Source organism: Monodon monoceros, unplaced genomic scaffold (genome assembly GCF_005190385.1).
Source record: "Monodon monoceros isolate NGI ecotype Baffin Bay Population unplaced genomic scaffold, NGI_Narwhal_1 Super_Scaffold_20, whole genome shotgun sequence".
In the NCBI taxonomy this organism is placed as follows: domain Eukaryota; kingdom Metazoa; phylum Chordata; class Mammalia; order Artiodactyla; family Monodontidae; genus Monodon; species Monodon monoceros.
Genome location: NW_021703777.1, coordinates 49482363 through 49507177, shown reverse-complemented (window position 1 = coordinate 49507177; position 24815 = coordinate 49482363). Strand labels below are relative to the sequence as shown.

The following is a 24815-nucleotide window of genomic DNA, read 5'->3' as shown; positions in this document are numbered from 1 at the left end:
AACTCAAGAATAACCACCCTTCAAGATAAAAGCCAGATTTTCCATTATTTGCGTTTATTGTTGGAATCATTGTGTCTTTAAATCTTCTCACCTTCATCAGTTTTCTCATTGATTTCTCACTTCAGCCTGCAAAGCACAGCTCTTTAAAAGGGCTCTGTAAATCTTTGAGACCAGCCACAGCTTATCCACACTGTATCTAAGCAATTAGTGTTGAGATTTGCTGGCTTCCACTTACCAGCTCTTAGAGGGAGAGAACAGATTTCAAAATCTAATGTCAGAAGCTTCTCTTCTGAAGATGTGATAGAATGGATCGGTTAGTATTTGTCTTTCATGTTAGATTCCTTTTTGTTTTCGTTTTTTATTAAATTGAGTCATACCTTAAAAGACACAGTTCTTATGTGCTCATTGCTATGAGTTTTGACAAGTTTTTACCTCATGTAACCACCACACAAAACAAGATACAGAACATTTCCATCTTCCCAGAAAGTGCTATGAAATGCTCTATTTCCTGTTTTATGCCCCAGCTTTTTGAGCCTTGGGAGATCTTTCTTTGCCAAACTGCTCTGCCCACCCCCACCCCCCCACTGCCGCCACCTTCAGAGGGCAGATGCCTTAGCCCTTTCAGAAGTAGCTGAATGCCACGGAGGGGTTTCTCTCTGCTCTCCTGCCCTGCTTCCCATCTTAGGAAAGTGGCTTTCTTGCATTTGATAGAGACTCTGTGTCTAAGAGGGGTTTCTCTCAGCTCTTCTGTTGAATCTCCAGGCTTTTCTGAACTATCTGTGCATTTGACAAAGACCATTAGAAAGTTTGCTGGGTGGACGGACGCAGGCTTTGTCGACACCTGAGACTCCACAGAATTCCAACGTGTCACCCCAGACTACAGGCAACCATTAAAAATTCATTAAAGATTTGGCTTATTTCTCCATCCCTCCATCTACAGTGCATTTATCTTCCACCTGCTACTCTGCCAGGGATGAGGCGGCCATGGATCTCTTCTCTCCTATGAAGGTCTTGTAACTTTGGAATTTAGTTTATTTAGGTTTCTTTGCATCCTCATCTCACTGGTGGAATTTTTTAAACTATGATTTTATAGCTTATCCTGCTTGCTTTTATTGTTAGGTTGGGACAACTAACAGTCTCCTGTAACTTTCTATATCTTAATCATAAGTAAGCAACCAATTAGTTTTGATATTTCACAACAGTATATATAACTACAGTCACAGCTCACATACATCCTGTAGACCATAAAGTAAGATTGCAGATCACTGCAAGTCTGGCTTACCCACTGCAGGGAAAAAGTCCTAAATGACTACATTAACCACTTAACCTTGAGACTTTTATTTGTAGCATTACCCTCATTTATATATATGTTTGTATATAAATATACGTGTGTGTGTCTTTAAAGGCTTATATTTTACCAGTTGATACTCAAAGAGAGCAATGTAGACTCTTTAATTTTTATTTTTGAATTTTTTTGCTTATTGTATTACCCAATGAAGCATATCATGATAGTCTACATGGAGATGCTGTTAATCATGGGCCTAAGGCCTGTTACAGTCTCATAAACACCGCTTGGCAGTCAGACATGGAAGTAAAAGTGCTTTGATTTGATGTACCTTCAGGGTGATTCTAGGAGCTAACATTCATTTTCATGGGAAATGGAATGTCATATTAATCTTCTTGTGCATAGCATCCTTGTGATTTTCTCTCATTAAGAAAGTGAAGTGCAAAAACTATTCTGTCCTTAAATCTCCTTAAAGAGTACATGTTCCTACTTTTAAAAATATTATGGAAAATTTAAAACGTGCACTAAAATAGAATAGTACAATAAATTCTCATATGTACACATCACTTAGCTTCAATGACTGTCAAAATTTTCCCCACTGCCTCTCATATATCCCCCACTTTTGTCTTTGCGGAGACTACTATGGTGTTTTAAATTTTAAAATTAATCCTTCAGTATACATTTTACTTTTAAGATTTATAAACATATTCACTCAATACAAATAGGGTCATCCTCTAGAAAATGAGATCCATAAAAATAGGTGGAAATTTCTTTTCATGAGATTGACCTCAGTTAAGACCATCAGCAACTTGGTCCCATTTCCTTTGCACCTTTTTTCTCACTACCCATTTACACAGACACTCTGCTCTGGTCCACTCACTGTGAGTTCCTCCTCATGGTGAGCATTCAATAAGTGGTGCCTAAGGGACTTACTGGATGAGTGAATGAAGCATCATATGTCCCCGAATCCGCATCTCTGCTCATGGTGTCTCTCCATCTAATGCTTTACCTCTTTGTTTCTGCCAATGCAGAAAGAAATATACACCCAAAGTTTGTCACTTTTATTCCCCTCTTCATTGGCTTTTGTTACTCTCTCTGTCATTCCTTTCTAGTTTTGTTGTCCTGCCACACTTCTTCCTACTGCCTTTTGAGTATGAGAGTTCTACAAAGACCAGTTCTTTTTTCAAGGTGCAGTTTAACTTTTGTTTTCCCTGTGCTGAGTGAAATTAATCAGTCCCTCTTCTGATCTAATCATCTGTGTACCATTCATTTAGACACTTGCTTTTGATGCCTTGAATTATTAGTTAATATTTAAGTGGGCATATTTTATTTCTCCAATAAAACTTTTAAAAGTTGTTGTTTTTATTCTTCTTTATTGTTCCCTTAAGGCTTATCTTAGTTAGCCATGTAATTGGGGCCCAGTGCATTTTCTGTTTACTTTTGGCCACATTTTTCTACTTTCTCTTTTGTTACTCAAAATAGCCTATAGCTAACTGAAATAGCATCACCAGAGTTAGAAAAAAAAAATAGGGTCCCAGTTACATTTGAATTTCAGATAAATAATGAACAATTTTTTTAGTGTAAGTATGTCCTACATAGAACATACTTATACTAAAAATATTATTCACTGTTTATTTGAAACTCATATGTAACTGGGAATACTGGATTTTACCTGATGATCTAAATTGAACATTTTTTTTACTTTAGTTTTGTTCTCCAGATAGAAAGAGTAGATACACTGATAGATATCTTCCTTAAATATGTCAAATATTTGTGTCTTGATGAGTGATTTCATTCATTCAATTAACAAACATTTCTTTTGGCGCCTGCTGTATCCTAAATTGAATTCTTCCCCTGTCTTTGCTCTTCTTTCTTATTTTTTGGTGACACACAGTCCCTTTGGTCTGCAGGCGTTATACTTTTGTCATTTCTGGCTTTTACCCATCCTGTCAAAAGAGGCCAAATCCTTGTCAATCTCCCTTTCTCTCTCTGCATCTTAATCTTTCACCTTACTTCCTCCATTCATGTTTTTCCCAGCACCCCCTTTTTCCTTCCATACCCATAACTGGGTTCTTTCTCATCCACCACAAGCATCTCAAAAGTCTTCGCCAGCCCTAAAGAACTTGCCTTGATCCTGTAATGCTCGCATGCTCTAGCCTTTCCTTTTGTTACTGTATTTCTTAAAAATTGTCTGGAATTGCCATTTCAGTTTTTCATCCTCACATATTTCTCAACTCATTTCCCTTACTTGAACTCCCCTCAAGAAATTACCAAAAATATTCTAGTCACAAAAAAAGCAATGAAAATAAATCAATGGATTTTGTTCCGTCTTCATCCCTCATTACCATTTCTGCAACATTAGACCCTTATCAGCCCTCCCCCACATATTACTATTTTCTCGTCCTTTGATTTTCAACACTGTGATTGTACTTTTCCTTTTACCCATCACTCTCAAAGTCTTTTGTGGTGTTTTTACTTCTATTGCAGGTACCCTAGATGTTTTACACTCGTTTCTTCTAGCACACTTTCCCTTTGTAGTTTTATTAAATTTTATTACTCCAGTGATCAGCTCTTTGCAGCTGACTCCTTAGTCGATGTCCCCAAACTCGACATCTCTCCTAGATGCAGGTTACCAGACCCACTGGACAGCTCTCTGAGCATTTGCACCTTATAACACTGATGGTCTCATTGAAGGGAGCTACACTGTGCTTGCAATAGGAGGTTAGAAACATCATGAGAATTAGAGATCATGTGCTATGACAGTTCTGACAGGCAAAGAGGACTTCTGAGATTATATTCCCAACTGTTTTGTTATTAAAGTTCTGATTTAATCACTTAAATCCTGTACATAGACTTTTGAGATAAAGATCAAAGCCATAGAGAAATGAGAATCACCTATAAGGAGTAAAGGACAGAGCGGCGAGATAAAAGTCTCCTGCATTAAGCTCAGAGGAGACAATGGTCGCTTGAACAAGAGTGTTAGCCATAGTTATGGGCGAGATGTGATGTATTTTAATATAAAGTCTTCACCATAATGTGACTTGTGAGAAAGAAAAGAATTAACAATGACTTCAAGTTTTCTGTTCTTAGAATCGAGGAGGATAAAGTTGCCATTAACAGAAATGGGCAAGACCCTAGGGGGAGCAGGTTTGAGGAAGATTAGGAGTTAGTTTTTGAACATGGTTAAGTTTAACATGCCTCTGAGGATGTAAGTACGGATGTAGACTAGTTTACTAAGAAGTAGGTACAAAATGATTAATCTTTCTCTGAATTGGAGAACATTTGCTGAGAGATTAAGAAATCACTGTTAATCCTGAAAGCAGGAAGTTGCTCTTAGAGTGAATGAAACTTGGAGTGTGGTTGAAATACACAGAGAATGTCGTATTAGGAGGACAGAATTATCTCAGTTATAACAACACGAAGGCAGTACTTCTGAAGCTTCTTTGCATCACTGCCTCCTTTGAGGTTCTAATGAAATCTTTGGTCGCTCTTCCCAGATAAATGTACATACACACAATGTTTTACATATTTCAGTGGATTGAGGGATTTCTTTCTTCTTCATGTCACTTGACATCTACGCTGGATGTGTCCAACACAGTATTGCCTTCTTTCAGGAACCAGTGTTATTTGGTTGTACATTTTCCGCCATGACTTACTGAACTGTAAACAAAGTGATTTTCATGTGAAGGATACTATTCACTTTAGAGCATTTTCCAAAGTTAGGAGCACAGTGATCTTCATGGTACTCTTTTGCAGCTATTTAAGTAAAAAGTCCTATTTGTAGTTGCACAGGAAAGTGAAGTTACTTTTTTCTGTGTTCCAACTGAGTGGTGATAGAGTTGAGATTGAAACCCATGAGGGTATTTTCCCAGTCGGCTGCTTTGATACATGTTCAGTATTTCCATGAACTAAAGAAGAATCATTTACATCTTTTTGCTTATTCTATGACTGAATTACAAATGATCAAAACCAGAATTATTTACAGTGAATCAACCAGCATCACAAACACTATTCATGAAATAATAAGTATAAAAATGTGTAATGTACTATTCTGATGAAATCATGAGATTTTTATTTAGTACAATAATGTAAAGTAACATAGGAGTCCTAGACAAGAGAGTAAACCACAGTAGGCACACTTTTTCTATGAAGAACCAGATAGTAAATATTTTAGGATTTGTGTGTCAGTCTCTGCTGAAATTATTCAATGCTGCAGCTGTAGCAAAAAGCAGCCATGAACAGTGTGTAAATGAATGAGCATGGCTGTGTTTCAATAAAACTATTTACAGAAACAGGTAGTGGCTTGTATTTGGCCAGTGAAATGTTGTTTACTGAGTCCTAGATTAAACTACTCATGGTAATTTTAGATAACTTTTTAATAAGAGATGGGTAGATAGATAAACAGATAGGTAGATAGATAATTCTGCTCAGCACGGGCCTCCCTCCAGGGTTCACCTACTTTGCTTTAAAGCTGCTGACCTAAGGCTGCCTACGTAGAAAACTTCTTGTGTCCACGAACATAGAGTAGATTTAAGTTTATTGAATGCAGAAGCTACACTTAGAACCTCTCTGTATCAGCACCCAGCCCAGAATGGAGCTCAAAATGATTAGTTGAATAATCGCCCCAATCAGTGGAATAAGTTGACCTATCTGGACCTTTCTCCATTCTCATCCTTACGTTGACCTATCTGGACCTTTCTCCATTCTCATCCTTACTTCACGTCACATGCCCCAACCTGTCGTTAGAGAACTCGGTGTGAAGAGAGCACAGCCTGGAGCAAAGAGTGCTGTCTGTGAAGATGATGACAATTTTTAAAATTGAAGTACAGTTAATTTACAGTGTTGTGTTAGTTTCAGGTGTTCAGCAAAGTGATTCAGTTATACATATGTATACAAATCTATTCTTTTTCAGATTCTTTTCCATTATAGGCTATTACAAGATACTGAATATAGTTCCCTGTGCTATATAGTAGGTCCTTGTTTTTTATCTACTTTAAATATAGTAGGGTGTATCTGTTAATCTCAAACTCCTCTCAGACTGAACTAGGATTCCAGAGAGATGAGTCAGGAGCTGCTTTGCGGTAGGCAGGGATGTTGAGAGACAGAGAGACTCAAGGCCTCCTAACCGTGTAAAGGCAGAATAGCTCAGTTTTGTCCATTTTAATTATTGGGGTCCTGGGTAAATTTTACATGAAAAAGATGTTTCACTGATGATAAAAATTTAAAAACCATTAGCTTCTAGCAAGTGGCAACTTGTATCAGTGCAGTTTTTGTTGTTTTTAATGTTTCCTTTACTTAGGTAAGGCAAAATTGACCTCTGAAGCAAAAGATGTTATTTCTACGCAGAAGTATCTGTTTCATAGATAACAAAATGAGATATGTGATAGTAAAAATTATATAAATTGATATATGTGATGATTAAATCATAAGCTAATTATCTAACACTCTACTTTTCATCTTTACTTATATACATCATTAATAATGAGTCATGCTTGGTCTTAATGTTTAGTTTACGATATGGCTTTTGCCTGAAGTTTTACAGAATTAAGATTCATTGATACCAGCTTATGCAGAATAGTAACACTGAAATAACACAAATAATATAGATGTCTTTTCAGTGATATTTAAGTAGAATTATTTTTAGCTAGTTTGTTTTATGGGAGTGGGAAACTGTGTGTTAAGATACAGATACTGATATAAATACATGCTGCCTGAAGTTTTTATACTGAAGCCCTTAGTGAAAGATGGTGTTGGAGGCTAAAATTTCTGTACAATGACACAAAGAATCATTTGAGGCATACAAAATTGTGTTACTGGCATTTTAAGTTGATGTAAACAAGAAACCATGTCTGTCCTGCACATCTGTATAGTTTTCACCTCAACCTGAATCTCTGTAAGAAAATCAATAAAACTGCCTGTTGGGGTTGTTTTAATGCAGCTTACCTCTTCTGGGAGCTGCAGCTATAAAGAAGGATTCTGCTGATATTAAAGTGCTGAAATTAAAGTGAAATTATGGTAAATTTTTGCTGGTTTTAAACCAAAGAAATCTGTTACCTGTTATGACCTCTAAACTTTAAAGGTATTATGCAAAAAATATTCATATGCAGAAATCTGAAAAACAAAATGAGATGTGATTAATCACCTCTCAGAAACAGACTTTAACAAAAGAGTAATTGTGCAATTCAGCTGTTTACAAGTTGAAACTAATATTTCAGGGAAAGATCTAGAGTTTTGGGGGGGGTTTTCCTGACTTATGTAAGAACTTTACCTTTTGAGCTCTATAAAAATATGAACTCTTTCTGGTCAGAGATTCTTCTTTTATGTGTGTGACCTTCTTTTATGACTAGATGACTTATATTAAGAGAATTCATGAATAGTAAAGGATATTGATGCATTTGGTGAGAGGGACAACTCTTGCCTCCAATGGACAGGAAAAGTTTTTCTTTCTATATTTCTTTGAAAGGTATTCTCAAATTACTCTTCTGTTAGCACATGACATACCCATTAGCCCTGCACCTAAGAGAAAATCCAACATCACGGCACCAGCAGATTCAGTGTCTGGTGAAAGTCTGCTTCCTGGTTCTAGACAGTCTTCTCATTGTGTCCTCATGTGACAGAAGGAACAAGGAGCACTCTGGGGTCTCTTTTGCAAGGGCACTAATCCCATTCATGAAGACTCCACCCTCTTGACCTAATCACCTCTCAAAGGCCCTGCTTCCGAATACCATCACATAGGGGATAAAGTTTCAGCATATGAATTTTAGGGGAGCCCAAATATTCAGACAGTAGCACCCCATTAGCGTTGGTGAGTAACTGGCTGCAAGAGGGCATAACCTTCCAGGTGAGGCTGCTCTTAAGCAGCAAAAGGCAGTTTTCTAGAGAAGGAGACAGCTGTGAGCTGATAGCAGCTAAAACTCAGCAGCTGGAGGATGGGTGCCCAGGCCTTATCCACTACGCTAGCAAAAGGATTCTCTTGCATATTGGAAACAGAAACAGGAGTGAGCTCCTGTCAAGAAATACAGCACTGACAACATGACAGCAGTTCACGAGCCAGAAGAAAATTTGAAAATTGACCTGTGAGCTTGAGGCCATGTAACACAGGGCTAGAGATCCCATACCCAACTCCACAGCCCATCACAGCACTCTCCAATAATGGATTCTCTTGACACTGACCTGGAGTCAACAAGAAAAGCTGTATTTTATTAGGTTATGCAATTGAAAAAAGCAGAGATCTCCAACATTTTTATAGTTTAGTTCCTGAAGTCACCAATCTCTATAGTTATTTAGAAAAGAAATAGCTCATTTTTGTGAAAGCTCTGGGTAAATTAGTTAACCAAATATAACCTTGAGAGCATTAACTCTATGGCCATCAGCTTGAAGCACAAGAATCTGTGTACTACAGAAATCAGTACTTTTTTTTTTGGCTGCTTAGTGCAACCTGCGGGATCCTAGTTCCCCAACCAGGGGTTGAACCCGTGCCCTCTGCACTGGGAGCTTGGAGTCTCAACCACTGGACCTCCAGGGAAGCCCCATCAGAAGTCATTACTTTTTGAACAACAAAGGTGTTTCAGAGAGTCTCACGTTTGGAGACTTAAAATATTACTGTGTCTTGGTTTACTCTCAGGAAGGTTCACAGGAAAAAAAGACTTTGTGGTTTGTTTCTGTTGAACAGATGGTTGATTGTAGGGTTGTAGCACAAACCAGGTAACGGATTGCATCATTCTCATTGTATTTTCAATAATTGATAGCCTCCTGGCCCCCCTTACCTGTTATTCCATTAACACCTCCTCAGGTGTCACCTTCCAATGGTTTACCCTCAGGCTGTTTTACAGAGACTCTTAGCATAATTCCGTATATAGCCCATCAAGTATCAAAAGCTGCTTTTGTTGTGGCACAGTGTTCCCTAGAAAAATTTTCCTGTTTTCTTCTTCAGCACCATAATGCTACCTTTGACTGGGCATTTCTGACGACGAAGGAGTGTTTGAAATATGGAGGAAAGCTCATGGGCAACAACTGTGGTTTTGTTCCTGATATCACTCTCATGTCTTTCATCCTTTTCTTGGGCACCTACACCTCTTCTATGGCTCTGAAAAAATTCAAAACTAGTCGTTATTTTCCAACCACGGTAAGTACCTGAGCTTTAAGTAATTTTCATTGAATTCCCACTGTATTAACAGTAATACAGCTTTACAAAATGAAAAAGGCACCTGTAATTCAACCTTTCCAATATAAATTTGTGCATTTAAAAAATTGCTTTCCAGTCTGTGTCTATGTGCGTACATATTCTTAATATAATTGTAGTCTAGCTTTGAAAAACCATCCAAGGATTTTGCTCACATAATTCTACCCTAAATTCTGACTGTTGTAATTCCAAATGTACTGAAAGAAAAAAGTGGGGTGTATTCTATACAAAAATGCACAAGAAAAGACCTTCTAAATCCGTAGTGTGTTTAAGTACCTAAGCCAAAACTCTTTTCATATTAATCAGGAATTTTGACATAGAACTCTTTGTTCATGAGAGTACATGAGAGTAACTGAGTAGTTGAATCATGGACTGTAGGAGTAAACTTGAGCCGTGTTACACTAGTACTGGTGTAAGATATGAGTGTCATCTGAGCCAACCTTTCCTTCCCATAGTGACAAACGCCCTACTGTGGAAACACAGATAATTGAGCTGAGCTGTGCAGACATCCTGTCTCCCATTAATATGCTTAGGTGAGCTCAAAGTCAAAAATGTGGTTCCTTGAGAGACTAAAAGATAAGACCAACATTTAGTTAATGGCATTTTGTGTTTTTACCTGCAGAACAAAACTAGTCCTTTGCTTTACAGTTCAGTTCTCACTGTTTAGGGTGTCAATACTTCTTAGTATTGTTGATTATACCTCATTTTTATCAATGAGCTGCTCTCCACAGCTGAAATCTCATGAATCTCTCCTCCTGTGTTCTTGTAGAAGGAGCAGGAGAACTTTGGAAGACATGAGATGCAGTCGATAAAGTTCCTTTTCTTAATTCCTGGGAAATGAAACTGACAATTAATACGTTCACTTTCAGCTAGGAAATTTTTTGACTCTCTGATATTTCTTTTAAAATCGAAAATAAAGGGAAGGTTTGATGATTGTCTCAATACCAGACTGGAGGGCTTATAAACAACAGAAATTTGTTTCTCACAGCTCTGGAGGCCAGGAGGTCCAAGATCAGTGCCAGCATGGTTGGGTGAGAGCCCTCTTGCTGGTTCCTAGCCAGCACCTTTTCACTGTGCCCTCAGGAGGTAGAAGGGCTGGGGAGCTCTGCAGAGTGTCCTTTATAAGAACGCTAATGCCATTCCTGAAGGCTCCATCCTCATGTTCTTCCTAAGGCCCCACCTCCTAATATCATCTTCTTGTGGGTTAGAATTTCAACATACGGATTTTGGAGGGTTGCAACATTCAGACCACAGCTGTAATGAAATGTCCTGAGCTAGCTGGCCCAAAGAATGAAACATTTCCTCAAAGTGAAATGTAGGAAGAAGCGTTCAACTTTGTCTGCCTTAAATGAACATCACAGACTGGTGGTCCACAGGCAGAATTCAGCCCCCAGACATTCTTTGTTTACTTCACAGTTTGTAAACACACACATGCACACACATACACACTTGGAGGCTTAGGTGGAACCTGTCCTTTGCAGGTAGTTACTGTCCTCACGACTCTCTGTTGTCTAAGACTTGGCTGCTTCACACATTCAGATTAAGTGCCTATCCCTGAAGACATTTGAGCTTGTGACACCAGTCCACGCACTGGGAAATGTGCTTACTTGATCCACCTCTTCAGTGGTATATTACGTGTAGAACAGATTCCTGGGTAGAGGTCTTTGAGGGTGATTTCTTCTTCTCTATTGAGGTTTTTCCTTCTTAATTATTAATTCATGGGGCATTGTTTTTTGTTTTTTTGGGGGGCTCACACTTTGGGAATTATCACCCTTTTCATATCTTTCATTTTCCAAAGTCTGATATTATTTAGGCATAGTAGTAGGTAGAAAGGTAGAAAATTTGTGAAGCACTTGTAAATCATAGTTGGCAAAATAATTTCAACCTTAAGATGAATAGTGATGAATTTTTTTTTTCCCCCCGGTACGCGGGCCTCTCACTGCTGTGGCCTCTCCCGTTGCAGAGCACAGGCTCCGGACGCGCAGGCTCAGCAGCCATGGCTCACAGGCCCAGCTGCTCCGCGGCATGTGGGATCTTCCCGGACCGGGGCACGAACCTGTGTCCCCTGCATCGGCAGGCGGACTCTCAACCACTGCGCCACCAGGGAAGCCCAATAGTGATGAATTTTAATAGACATCACCTTTTTTTCCCAGCAGTAATTCCCAAATTGATAATAGCTCTTTAGACTAAAAGAAATTGCCCCTTATAAAGAGCCCAAGCAGGTAATTTCTCAGACATTGATAAATGCAATTGAGAAATGTTGAAAAATGTTGAATATGTGAAAATAGAATAATGATAGCATTCTAATTACAATTCCTATTGAGAAGGTTCTAGCATTGTTTACAATTGTTTACACCAAATTAGAAAATAAACTGGCAGGAGAAAATATATGTGTTTTCTAAGGAGTGATGTTTAAGTGTGTAGGCTTTCACTCTGTCATCTCCCCTACTTACTTCACGTTTATAGATAAATAATAATACATACATAAATTCATAACATACATACATGAATAATAAGAGCATTTTTTTCCTCTCATTTGCCAAAACATGTTTTCATTTAAACTGTCATTTAAAAGGATGGTCTCTATAGGTAGGAGCACATAGGTTTATAGATTCTTATACTTGTATACTATATTCTACAATTAAAACATATGCTTAAACATGGTGAGTTAGATAGTCCTTGACTACTGTGACAGTAATCAAGCCTAACTGTTACTGCTTCCTCGCTCACACCAACAGTTCACGTGAAACCTCTAAAATTGCAAAATGCTAATACTGGATGGCAGTGTCCTTGCCGTACAAAATGTCCGATTCTCCTTTAACTTACACAGTCATTGCTATCTTGCACTCTCATTTCCAAACTGTTGCATGAGTTGTTAGTCGATGAAGACTGTAAACTGCTGGGAAACTGTTATACTTTTATTTTACTCCTCACATCAATTAGCACCAGGTTGGATGCAGGCTAGTACTCAATATTTGTTGACTAGTGGAAACCAGTCAAGTAGAGATAAATGCTGCAATTTATGGAAAGAGCACAGATGTAGGAACCCAGAAGCAGTAGATGCTAGTGCCAGCACTGCCATTAACTAACAGTGCGCCCTTTGATAGCTAAATGTGGACTTTAGTGCACACGCGTAAAGGGAGAGACTTAAAGAAATTAATAGATGACAGTTAACATCCTTTAAACTCTAGTATTCTATAATTTTAAAGAGAGTTTTCTGATTCCATCTCCTAAAATAAGTTCTCTGTATTCAACTTGTGCTTATAGCAATGATCAGGACTTACAGGTTCCCAAAAGCTCATTATCTTCTCCATCTTTATGCCAGGTCTTCTTTTGCAGCTGCTGCCAGCCTCTCTCTGTGGATGATCCACAATCGCCATGTAGCAAATTCAAAACGTGGGGTTGTCTTTCCACAGTGGAACGTCCTTATCTTCTGGTACTCCTTACCTCAGCTAATAATATCACCTCTCTTCACAGCCACCCAAGATCAAAATCTTAAAATCATACTTGGTGTATCAGTCAGAGTCCCAGCAGGAAGCAAATTATACACTCAAATTAGGATAGTCTGAGGGGTTTAATGAAAGCATCATTTGCAAAGGTGAGATCAGGTTTAGGGAAACGGCAAGGGAGAGTGTAGTGTCTGGTAGCAGTGGGACTGTTACTATCCCTCACTCAAAGAATGTGGAAAAGGAGTGGTTGCTGGAACCTGGGGAAGACAAAATGGTAGAGAGAGCTTTCCTGAAAGTCCCCATGACTTTGGATTGAGGGGTTTAGCCAGTCTGAGGCAACCTCAAAGGGATACAGCTTTGGGAATCAATGCTCTGATCTCTCTCTTCCGCCCATGGCCTGCCCAGGCTGAAGGCTTCTGGAATCTGGAGAGCACATGAGCCTATTGTAGACCACACAGGTCAGCCTCCCAAGGCAGAGAGCCTGGTGGAAAAGAGTAGAAATGGATCTGGTATGATAAAAGATGATATCCATTGTATTTACCTTTCCAAGTTTTTCTTTATCAAGTTAAACTCGTCAGCCCCCTCGATTATCCTGCTATAATCGCTCTCCTTTATATGTACACTTATGCTCCCCTAGTTCAGTCTCTCATTGCCTTTGCCTAGACCAGGGTTGGTTATCCACTCTTCCCCTCCCTCATGAAGCCACTGGCAGTCCATAAGTGTGAACACTTAAGATGAAACAGTTTGCCTTTGCTAGCCTGTCCATCAGGAATTTGATTTGTCTGTCAGGCACTTCCAGAGAGCCCTAATGCTCAGTGGAACAGGGTGGAGTACAGTACCCCACTGACTGCCCCCTTTGTGCTCCCCACCCCTTTTAGAGGGGTGCATTAGCCTGTTATCCCATACATTTACTCTTCTGTTACATCGGCCTCAAGTCTTTTGCCAGTGTTTTGGCATCAAAACTTCCTGAAGGAGCATCACAGCATAATCTGTGGTCTTCTGTGGCAGATGGCCTGGGGTATTACCAGGAAATGTTCTTCCAGAGTCCCCTACCGACAAGTGGTGGTGCTCATGGAGCAGAGATGCCATCACTGCAATATGTAGTGGCAAAATGAAAGCAGTCAGCTTGAAGATGGAGCAGGATTGTGATTAGTATAACTCATAAAGCCACAGAGCCTCTGAGTTAGGCAGAATTATTGATACTTTAATATAGTCGGATGCAGTGTGGCTGGTTGATGTATGTAATTGGCATGAAAATGTTTTTCTTAAGGATCTACTTAATTTCCTCTTTTTCCTCCCCTTGGAAAAAGTAAGAGTTCTAACACACCCATGAATTGATGTAATGGTAAGATTCTTTAATATCCTCCTGGTTGTTATTGTCATTTAAATAGAGAAGATCAGAAAGTGCCAGGTACTGTTAATAACTTTGGCAACTTCTATGGTTTATTTAGATGACATTTGAGCAGAATGTTCTTTGATATCCTTCTTAAAAAAATAACAGTATTCTAAATTCTATAGTTAATTAGTATATTCATTCAATATTGAAAAAAATTATTTTGAGTCTGATGTGTGCTTGATACAACACTGGATGGTAAGGCTACAGAAACAAGTAATTCATGGGCCTGGAATATAGTAGAAACTTAATATGTATTTGTTGAATAAGTTAGATTTTTTGAGTTTTTAAATGGGATGATTCATTTTGATCCTTCTGCCCTATTCATGCTTACTGTCTACTGTAGGATCACACTTTGGTGACTTCATGTGACCTAAGTAAATTGATGGTGGTCTTTGAGGAGCTGGCTTTATGAGTGAGAAAAAAGTGTAGGGCTTCAGGAATTTCAGTGAAAACACAATGAGCATTTTAGTTAGGTGACACGTTAGTTTTTATCCATATAAAACACAGTTTAGGATTCTACAATTAGCTGTATTTTTGGAACCAGGATTCTTAGTTGGCCTTTTGGCCTGTGACAATTCTATTAATGTTGGATGTGTTTAGCTTAGTTTATAAACAGCTCTTTACAAGAATCAGGTAGCATCCCTACTCTGTTTTCTTTTTCTCTCAGAAATTTTTTTGGTGAATGGTAAAAACTATCAAATTGAAACAAATAATGTATCCAAATATGAGGAAGAAATAGTGGGCCTGTATTCTTTGTCCCATCCTAGTGTTAATAATACTGGGTGACATTTGGCTGGTTCTTGCAGAAACATCAGACCACATCCTGCCATTGAAGCTCATTTGGAAAATGACTTTGCTTGTCAGTGAAAGGGAATCAGATTTTCAAATTCTTGTGTTATTTTGTACCAAGGAAAATAATTTTTAAAGTCAAATTTGTTTTTAATTCAAAACTCACTTTCATATTTTTTTTCTTAAGAATGACAGAGGGTAATAGGTTCTGAACACAATCCAATCTGTTCAACATTCAACAAAGATTACAAATACTTAAGTTTTTGTGGATGTATAACAAAAAATACAACCAACCTGAATTGAGCCCAAAGAAAAAAAAGGTTGGGAGCATTGTTTGGCCAGAGTGTTTTTGAGAGTTTTGTTTGTTTGCAAAGTCCCTTTTGCCGTGTGATGTGAGAGGTTTTAATGTCAGCATAGAGGTAGTCTGTGGACAGAAGTCATTTTGACCGTGGTACCTTGTTGGTCAGAAGCAGCATACAAAAGTCACCAGCATTGAAATCTATCCATTAACACAAAATGATCTCCTGCTCCATTTCTAGACTGTCTCATTTATACATATGACTTACCAGTTCTTTTTAAATTTAAAATTTTGTACCTTAATGTAAATTATAAAACCACCTTCCTTTTAAAGCCCTTTATTGTAATGGTTTTGGGGGGATATATCCAAGAAGACCTTATTAGAGGATCAAGAAATTTTGACACTTGGGTCTTAATCATTGAATTTTAGTATTAGGACTTTGAATACCATCTAGTCCATCGTTGCCTCTTCATTTCTGACAAGCACTCATCTGTGGGCTGCTCGAATGCTTCCCGGAACAGGAACTTCACATCTCCGAAGGCATTCCTGATAGAAAACACAAACCTGCCTTTCCACAGCCTCGTCCTCGGGGTCTGCCGTTGCCCTCGAAGCTACACAGAACAAGTTTAGTCTTTCTTTTCTATGACAGATTTCACATATTTGAAGGCAGTTTCTCCCTACAGCTTCTTTAGGCCTCCTATCATTTTGTATGAGATGTGATTTCTGGACTCCTATTCCACTGGCCATCCTTCTCTGAGCCAGCTCCAGATTTTCAGTTTCTACTTAGAATATAGTGACCAGATTGGGACATAGTATTTCCCAGGTGATTTACTCATTTGCTTCTGGCACTCACGCATTTGGGTCTTTTGTTCTACTGCTCAGTTTGAGGCAGAATAGAGGAAGAGGCCCATGGCTGCTAAAGTCTCCTTAGCTTCCCTGCTGAACCACTTGATTAGGCCTACTCCCCTCTGTTCCCTGCTTGGAAAAACAATTTTTTTTTCTAGTAGACTTTCACTGGCTCTTAAGCCCCGCCTAGATAAATTGCCCAATCCAATTCCCTTCTTTGTTCCCTGAATTTCTCTGACTTTCGAGCTTATGGCATTAAAATCCTGGAGTCTAAATCAGACTTTCCTTTTATTGAATTCTAATTATGGTAGGTATTATTTATTCAAAATACAGTGTATTATGATTGCTGTACTGATATTAATGCTTATTTCTTTTATAGTGCTGTATAGCATTGGCTATGGGGGGAAGGGGATCAAATTTTTAAACTTTCGTAGTATTTTGTGCCTTTTCATGACTGCCAAAGACACATATTTGTCTGACACACTTTTTTTTCATCTAGAATAAATGCGTTTTTACACTGTTGTTTAGCATTTTCCAAGCACGGCGATCATGCGAGGAATTGACATCCTGAATTAATATTTATTGAGAACCCCCAGAGTGCCTGCTGCTGTAGTTGTCTCTTTATAACAGCTCCATCCATTGAGAACTGCTCTGCCTTTCCCCCCAGTTAATTTAGGAACAGCTGCAGTCCTTGCAAAGTGAAAACCAAATATCCTCTGGGGCTTCAGAGGAACCCAATTCATTTTTTTCCCCTGTAAATTAACTAGCTTCTCACTGTTGGTGTCTCAACGATTATGACTCTCTTAATAGCTAATACGTTACCATCCTTCATGAAGAGTATGTGTATAATAGATTTATTAGATGGTTATTTGAATTTCCCTTCCCATCCACTTAATTTCTTCTTTGCTTTGATAGTTTAAATATTTAAGTTGGTTGCTTTTTATTAGATTGAGATATTTTGTAACTCTGCAGAGGACAGAAATATTTTTCTCCTCTCCAATTTTATAATTAAAAAATGGTAAACAAAAATGAAAGAGCTCAAAACCATTCTGGTATATAAGAATCTTAGTTGAAACACACTTTCCTTTTCCCCATTCATGAATGGAGGTAGGAATTATTATATGTCATAGCACATCTGTGTACCACTCCAAAAAAAAACAGCAAACTTTTTTATAGTTAGTCTTTGATATATATTAGTTAACTTGTGTTTCATTTAGATTGTGATAGTTTATATTCTTAGGATATTGAAGTGTGAGCCTAGAGAGACTTAGCATTTGATTGGATGGACCCATTAGTTATGACGTTTGTCCAAGCTAAAGTTGAGGCCTCTGAATCCACAGGATTGGGCATGAAATCTTGTGGGAACAGTTTTCTCATGAAAACTTTGGCACTTCTAATCATTACCAGTAATAGCTAGTAGGGAAGTAGGGACTATGGGTTTCTAATTTGATTTATTTATATATTGACACATAAAAGGGTACTGTTTTGGAGTTTTTGCAAGAGATCGAGTTTGATGAAAAGGGAAGATAAAATAAACTAAAAAATGAAAGGAAGTTCATACATGTTTCTTTTGCTAAATGTGTTTGGAAAGGTAAGAAGGACCCAAATAGAGTGATTCTTACTTCCTTAAAGTCCGATGCCACGCTACTGTACCTGGGTCCTAGAGTGTATCTAGTAAGCTTGTATACTCAATGCTTGACATTTTTCAGGCAGTTCAAATTAAAGTTTAATTTTAGTACAGGGTAAGACCTGAAGAGCCTGATAAAATAGCACCCCTACCGGCCTTTGCTAATTAGAGGATTTAGAGTTGAATACAAAAGTGGCCTGGGAAAAATCAATTTCCTTGACCATGAAGTTCAAACCAGATCCACTATCTTAGAAATGAATGTCTTACAATAAACACTCTTCAGGAGTGATTTCTGATGTACCTGAACCGTATTGTACAATTTAAGGGGAAGGAAGGGGAAATAGAAGTGAGTATAACTGTACAGAACATATCACCCTAGCTGTGATTTTTAATAAGGTTAAGCAATATTATTAAGAGTATCTTTCTTTCCCCATAATTTTAAGAAATGTAATCCTGAATTATTAGCATTTGACTTTTTAGCTACTGTTATACCTGTAGTATAATAGTGCCACACTTGACAAGAATGCCATTGCCAAGGGGTTCTACCAAATTTATATATAATATAAATATATTATATATAAATTTGTGAAACTAATAATTAAACTTATACTGTTTATTTTATTTTATTTTTTCAATTTATTTATTTAATTTATTTATTTTTGGCTGCATTGGGTGTTCATTGCGGCGTGTGGGCTTTCTCTAGTTGCAGCGAGCGGGGGCTACTCTTCGTCTCTGTGTGTGGGCTTCTCATTTTGATTGCAGTGGCTTTTCTTGTTGCAGAGCACGGACTGTAGGCGTGTGAGCTTCAGTAGTTGTGGCTCGCAGGCTCAGTAGTTGTGGCGCACGGGCTTAGTTGCTCCGCGGCATGTGGGATCTTCCCGGACCAGGGCTTGAACCCGTGTCCCCTGCATTGGCAGGCAGGTTCTTAACCACTGCGCCACCAGGGAAGCCCAAACTACCTGTAGTTTCCCGTGGCTGCTGTATCAAATTACCACAAACACGATGGCTTAAAACAACACATTTACTGTCTTGAGATCTGGAGGTCAGAAGTCTGAAATATATCTCAGCGAGCTAAAATCAAGGTGTTGGCAGGGCTGTGTTCTTTCTGAAGCCTCTGGGGGAGACTATCTTTCCTGGCCTTTTCCAGCTTCTAGAGGCTGCCCACATTCCTTGGTTCTTGGCCCTTTTCCTCCATCTTCAAAGCCAGCAGTGACCAGTCAAGTCTTTCTCACGCTGCATCACTCTGACACAGATTCTCCTGCCTCCCCTTTCACTTACAGGGATTCTGGTGATTATACTGGACCTACTGGAATAGTGCTGGATGGTTTCCCTAATCGCGAGGTCATCTGATTAGTAGCCTTAATTCTGTCGGCAACTCTGATCCTCCCTAGCTGTGTAACATTACATATTCACAGGTTCCAGGAATTAGGCATCTTTAGAGGGGAATTACTCTGCCTTCTACATTATACGACATGCCTTCTACATGTAAATTTTAACATGATTATTCTGGGTGATACCTTGGCAGTGTCCTCAAGTTGGTGAGTATAGAGACAGGAAGCAGGAACCATATGAGATAAAGTGGTGGTTTAGATAAGGGTGGGAATAGCAATGGAGGTGATGAGAAGAGACAGGATCCCAGATATGTTTTGAACGTAATTTGCTGACCTGTTGGATGTAGGATGTGAGAGAAAGAGAAGAGTTGCATGGATAGTCCAAAGTTTTGGGCCTAAGCGATAGGAAAAAAATAATGTGCCATTAATTAAAATGAAGAAAACTACTGAAAGAGCAGGTTTAGGGCTTCAGTGCTTGGTTTATGGAAGGCTGAGAATGACTCCTCTCCTAAGTAAAGAAGCAGCATTTCCCCGGTGCCTGGTAGTGATTCCAGTCAGGCAGATCTGTCCCCTAGAAGGGCCAGAGGTGCGGGCCCTAGGGGCATTTCTACCAAGAAATGGCCAATTGGATTCATTTGCTACCCTCTACTTCCCTTCTCCTGTTTACGGGGGGGGAGAAAAGGAGGAGCAGTGCCTTTTTAATAACCATTACCCTCTTTAGAAAGAATAACTTGTAGGATATCTGAGCTGTCAACAAGTTGGATCTGCTGAGTAAGGATTGGGAGGGTGATAAAGAAGAGAGAACTTCTTTTTTGCCTTGGCAGTGACCTCTAGTCTTGCAGTGATTCATGACCTACCGGACCAGAGAGGCTGCTGTAACATCTTAATATACTCCTGAGCCTGCTTCAACAATGACCATCTCTTGCCAGACCATCCTGAGCTGCCCGTGTGAAAATTTACTTGCACAAAACTTAAGAAAATGGGTGTTTCCTCCCGTATTGAGCCCCTGGGAAGCATCCTTTTTCTGCAGGGATTCCAGATACTTCCAACCAAAATGAGCTCTGAGTGGCAGTTTCATATTATTACTGGGTTTTTATTTCTTGTTTCTTGGAATTCAAGATTTCTTTCAGAGACCTCCTGACAGTAGATTATTTAGTTATTCCAGTGGTTTCTGCAGCCAAAGAGGCTTTGTGGAACTTGAAATAACCTGAGTTAATGTATATTAGGAGAGTTTGTGATGCTGCAGGTGCTATGCTAAAAAGCACTTTCATGGCTTATCCTATGTAATTCTTATGACAGACCAATGAAGTTGTAGAGATTATCTTGGCTACATTTTGCAGTTGGAGTAATTAAAGCTAAGAAAGGATAAGTATTTACAAGTAGGAAATAATGGTACTGGAGTTCCAACCCAGGTAATCTGACTATAGAAACTGTGTGCTTCTAACTGCTGTACTATATGTTTTCCCCAAATTGATCCCTGCCATCTATTTGTGCTTGGTGTTAAATTGCCCCTAAAAGTCCCATAGCTGGATCTCTGCTCCTCTGTGTGTACTTCTCCAGAAAGCTAAACCAGTCCTCCAAGAGGGAAAGGAACTTCTGGCCAAATGGCCATCTTTGATCCTGCTGCTAGTACCCAAGGCTCCTGATACCTGGTCACGGTCAAGAATTGAGCACTACCGGGCTTCCCTGGTGGCGCAGTGGTTGAGAGTCCGCCTGCAGATGCAGGGGACACGGCTTCGTGCTCCAGTCCGGGAGGATCCCACATGCCACGGAGCGGCTGGGCCTGTGAGCCATGGCCTCTGAGCCTGCACGTCCGGAGCCTGTGCTCCGCAACGGGAGAGGCCACAAAAGTGAGAGACCCGCGTACCGCAAAAAAAAAAAAAAAAAAAAAAAAATTGAGCACTACCATGTCCTTTACCATGTCCTTCACACCCACATCTCCAAGTAATTCCATTCTCCACTTCAGTTTCTATTGAACACCTGATTGCAGTAGTCCTACTACTCTTTCCAAAGACCCTCTATCCTGAGAATTGTGCAGCCACTCAGCCCATCACTGATCTCTCTTCACCTAGCAGCACCAGAAAGCTGACTGCTTACTCTGAGATTACGTTATCACTGCTGAATAAATCCTGATTTCGTTTAGGAGCAGCCTTCCTCATGTATGATTTGACTGTGAACTTCATGAAGACATGGATTGTGTCTGTTTTGTTTACTGTGGTATCCCTAGTGCCAAACAAAGTATTAGGTACTTACAGTTGGCCCTCCGTTTTCACGGAAGCAGAAGCCGTGAATACAGAGGGCTGAATATGCTAAGTAAATTTTTGTTGAATGATCAAATTATGCACAACCATGTGTACATACCTTACAGAGAAACTCAGCTGTCTGTGCTATAGTAATGCTCGTAGGCCATTGTCAGTGCCGCTAGACACTGCAGAGGAACTGCCAACCAACTAAATGGTCCCATGTTCCGGTACTGACACAGAAATGGCCATTCTGCACCCACTGCATGGGAAAGGTTTGGGTTTAATGCACTCCCATAAAACCCAGCCCTTGTCCTGACCAGAGGCAGGTACTTAGGAAGTTTAGGTGACCACACTTAAGAAGTGGTGGAGAAAGAGATGCTCCACATACAAGAGATTTTAAGCACTAGCGTAGAGTGAAAAATATTTTCTTTGGCAAAGTTAGTGAAACCATCAGATTTCTGTCTTTCATCACTTTTTTTTCTCTGAGGTCTTAAGCCCGTTCATTGGACTGGAACTGTAACACTTTCCCTGCTTGGTTCTTGGAGTTTTCAGGATACCCGTGGAATTTATCTTGCTCTGTACTCACAACGCTACCTCCCAAGTAATAAACAGAATTCTGAATTTTTGTGCAGATTTTATAATATGCCTTGAGATTTCATCCTTATTCCGGTCTCCTTTGTATTGCATACAGGAAGAGTGTTTGTACAGTACTTCAAGGATATATTATCTTTGATTCCCCTCCCCTGCCTACACACACACACACACACACACACACACACACACACACACACACTCTCTCTCTCTCTCTCTCTCTCTCTCTCACCTGTTCTGTGCAATTAGATTATTTCTGGCCAGGTAAGAAAGTGATGCAAAAGCAATTTTAAAAATAATCTCTCTGCAGTACGACACCTCCTTTAATTTGTTAATAAAGCTGTTAGTATAAACTGTTAGGAAATATAGAATTCTTCATTCACTTCAAACAGAGGCAGATATATATATCCAGTGCCTAATGGTCCCTGGTTTCTTTTTTATTTTCTCAGGCAAGGAAACTGATCAGTGACTTCGCCATTATCTTGTCCATTCTCATCTTTTGTGTAATAGATGCCCTGGTAGGTGTGGATACTCCAAAACTGATTGTGCCAAGTGAGTTCAAGGTAGGTGAACTTGTCTTTTGGTCATTCCTGGAATTCTTCGGTTTTCTTTCCTTTCCCCTATTCTAGTTTGTTGTATTTCTCTTTGAGTTAGTTTTGTACAATTGTCCATTTCTTTATTTTATAAATGATCAGTTGCTAGGTGCATATATACATTTTGTCTATTTTTTCACTAAAATTAAATGCCTGACCAGGACTAAATGCAAGGTTCACATTATATTGATTTTTATTGGAAATACCTTATGGTAACATTATAAACTCTGCTTTATATTTTTAGAGTATTTAAAAATATCCAGAGTATTTTCAACTGGATATTTCAAGGTTATCAACTTATAACCTTGACCCATATAATAATTCTAGGTTGCAATGTAACTATCATCATCCTGATTTTATGAAGTTGAGATTGAAGCTTATAAAAATTAAGTAAAATACCTAAAGTTACATTACTAATTCAGTGCTCTTTTCCTGCCACCAAACTACCTGCCATATACACACATGTGTATATATAATGTGCATTTTAATTATTACAAAGATATAGGAATTATTCATTTTATAAACCTGTGGGTATGTACAAGCCTAATGGGTAATATTTACATTTCATTCATTCATTCTTAAATATCCCTATCTAATTTTTCACCACAAGTCTTTCACTTATTTTCTAGAACACTCCTAACCTCTCTCTCCATCACTGAGAACCATATATTTGCTAAGAAAAATTAAACGAACTGCAGTTTTAGCTTAATGACTACCTGATGAGGAAGGGATGTCTGTGTTATAGCAAACAAAATGTTTTTTGCATTTTCTCTGCCATGATATATTTATTAGCAAAGGTAAGTGCTCATTTATTCAGTCATTAGTTAAGTCAATATTTATTGAATGCTTGCTTTGAGTCAAGCCCTATACTGGGAATTTGAAATGCATTGAAGAGCAAGACAAAGTTCCTTTCCTTATAAGCTCACAACCTGGTAAAGGTAGTAAAATGTGAATAGATTCAGTGATGGAGTTATGAGCAAAGTGAGACAGAAATATCTTCAGAGGAGAAGTGAAGCTTTCTTCACAGTAAATGTGGAGAAAATAATTCATAGTTAGGATTCTGTTTTAGTTTATTTATATTGTTTAAAATTAGGAAAAGAATAGGAAAATATGAAAATAAGAAAGATCAGGGTATTTAAATAAGCTTAATTATAACATAAAATATTTGTAGCTTTATACGTATTATATCATGAAACGATTGCAATTTGGCAGTAGTAAAAACAACTTCTGTATAATTGCTAAAACCCATGAACAAAATTCATGGTTGTTTTGTAATTTCTTGCCTACCTCCTTACTGAATATTACATTTGGGTTTTTCTTATGGCTACCCCTTAAACTTAAATCACTTTCTTCCATCCTGATTCTTATCTTGGAGCATCCTAAATGTGAAAATTGGCATTTACTTCTTTTCCATCACTGTATATTCTCAGTTTCCTTCATTTAAAACATTGTCTTAAAAATAACCTCCTTTAGGAAGTTCTTGCTGAATAATCTTTGTACAAGCTGTCAGTAAAACTATCTCTGTTTTTTAATATGTTGGCTCTCCATATATAAAAGTGTGTCTCCCCCACTGATTTTTCACCAAGTAGTATGTATTAATATTGTTTTAAAAAATGTTTTCTCTCTACTTAAAGCCAACAAGTCTAAACCGAGGTTGGTTTGTTCCACCATTTGGAGGAAACCCCTGGTGGGTGTACCTTGCAGCTGCTATACCTGCTTTGTTGGTCACCATTCTCATTTTCATGGACCAGCAAATCACAGCTGTGATTGTAAACAGGAAAGAACATAAACTCAAGGTAAATCTTCATAATAATGGTTATCACTGCCTTCTACTTTCTTTTTTGGTGCTTGAAAATATTAAATGCTTCAAAATCAAGATAGTTTTATGGGAATTACAGCTCATGTTCTTTAAAGACTTCGCAGAGTCATAGATCACCCTGTGTGGACACATCTTCTCAATATAATACTTTTGGAAGACCTCATTTAAACCTGAAAAAGTTGTTTCAAATCATATTTTCTTCACCATCTGAGAGGGCAATATAAACTGTTTACCACTCAGCCACTGTTATCCTTCATCTGATTTTAATACGGTAACTGTCCTTAATGAAGACAAAGACAAATGCTTTCTCTGAAACTATTGAGATAAACTATTGAGATAAAAATATGAGTTTTCTTCTTTAACCTG

The 24815-nt window shown here is 38.6% G+C and overlaps 1 protein-coding gene across 4 annotated transcripts in view; it reads left to right on the top strand.

Moving 5' to 3' along the window:
• SLC4A4 (solute carrier family 4 member 4) overlaps positions 1-24815 on the top strand; it is a 401333-nt gene that overhangs the window by 337199 nt on the left and 39319 nt on the right. For 3 of the 4 annotated variants that reach the window (XM_029234897.1, XM_029234895.1, XM_029234896.1), the window contains exons 16-18: positions 9219-9410; positions 22487-22600; positions 24265-24426. In XM_029234897.1, coding sequence (XP_029090730.1) covers positions 9219-9410; positions 22487-22600; positions 24265-24426 — 468 coding nt within the window. The remainder of the gene's footprint in view (positions 1-9218; positions 9411-22486; positions 22601-24264; positions 24427-24815) is intronic. The other variant, XM_029234898.1, reaches the window with a different exon arrangement.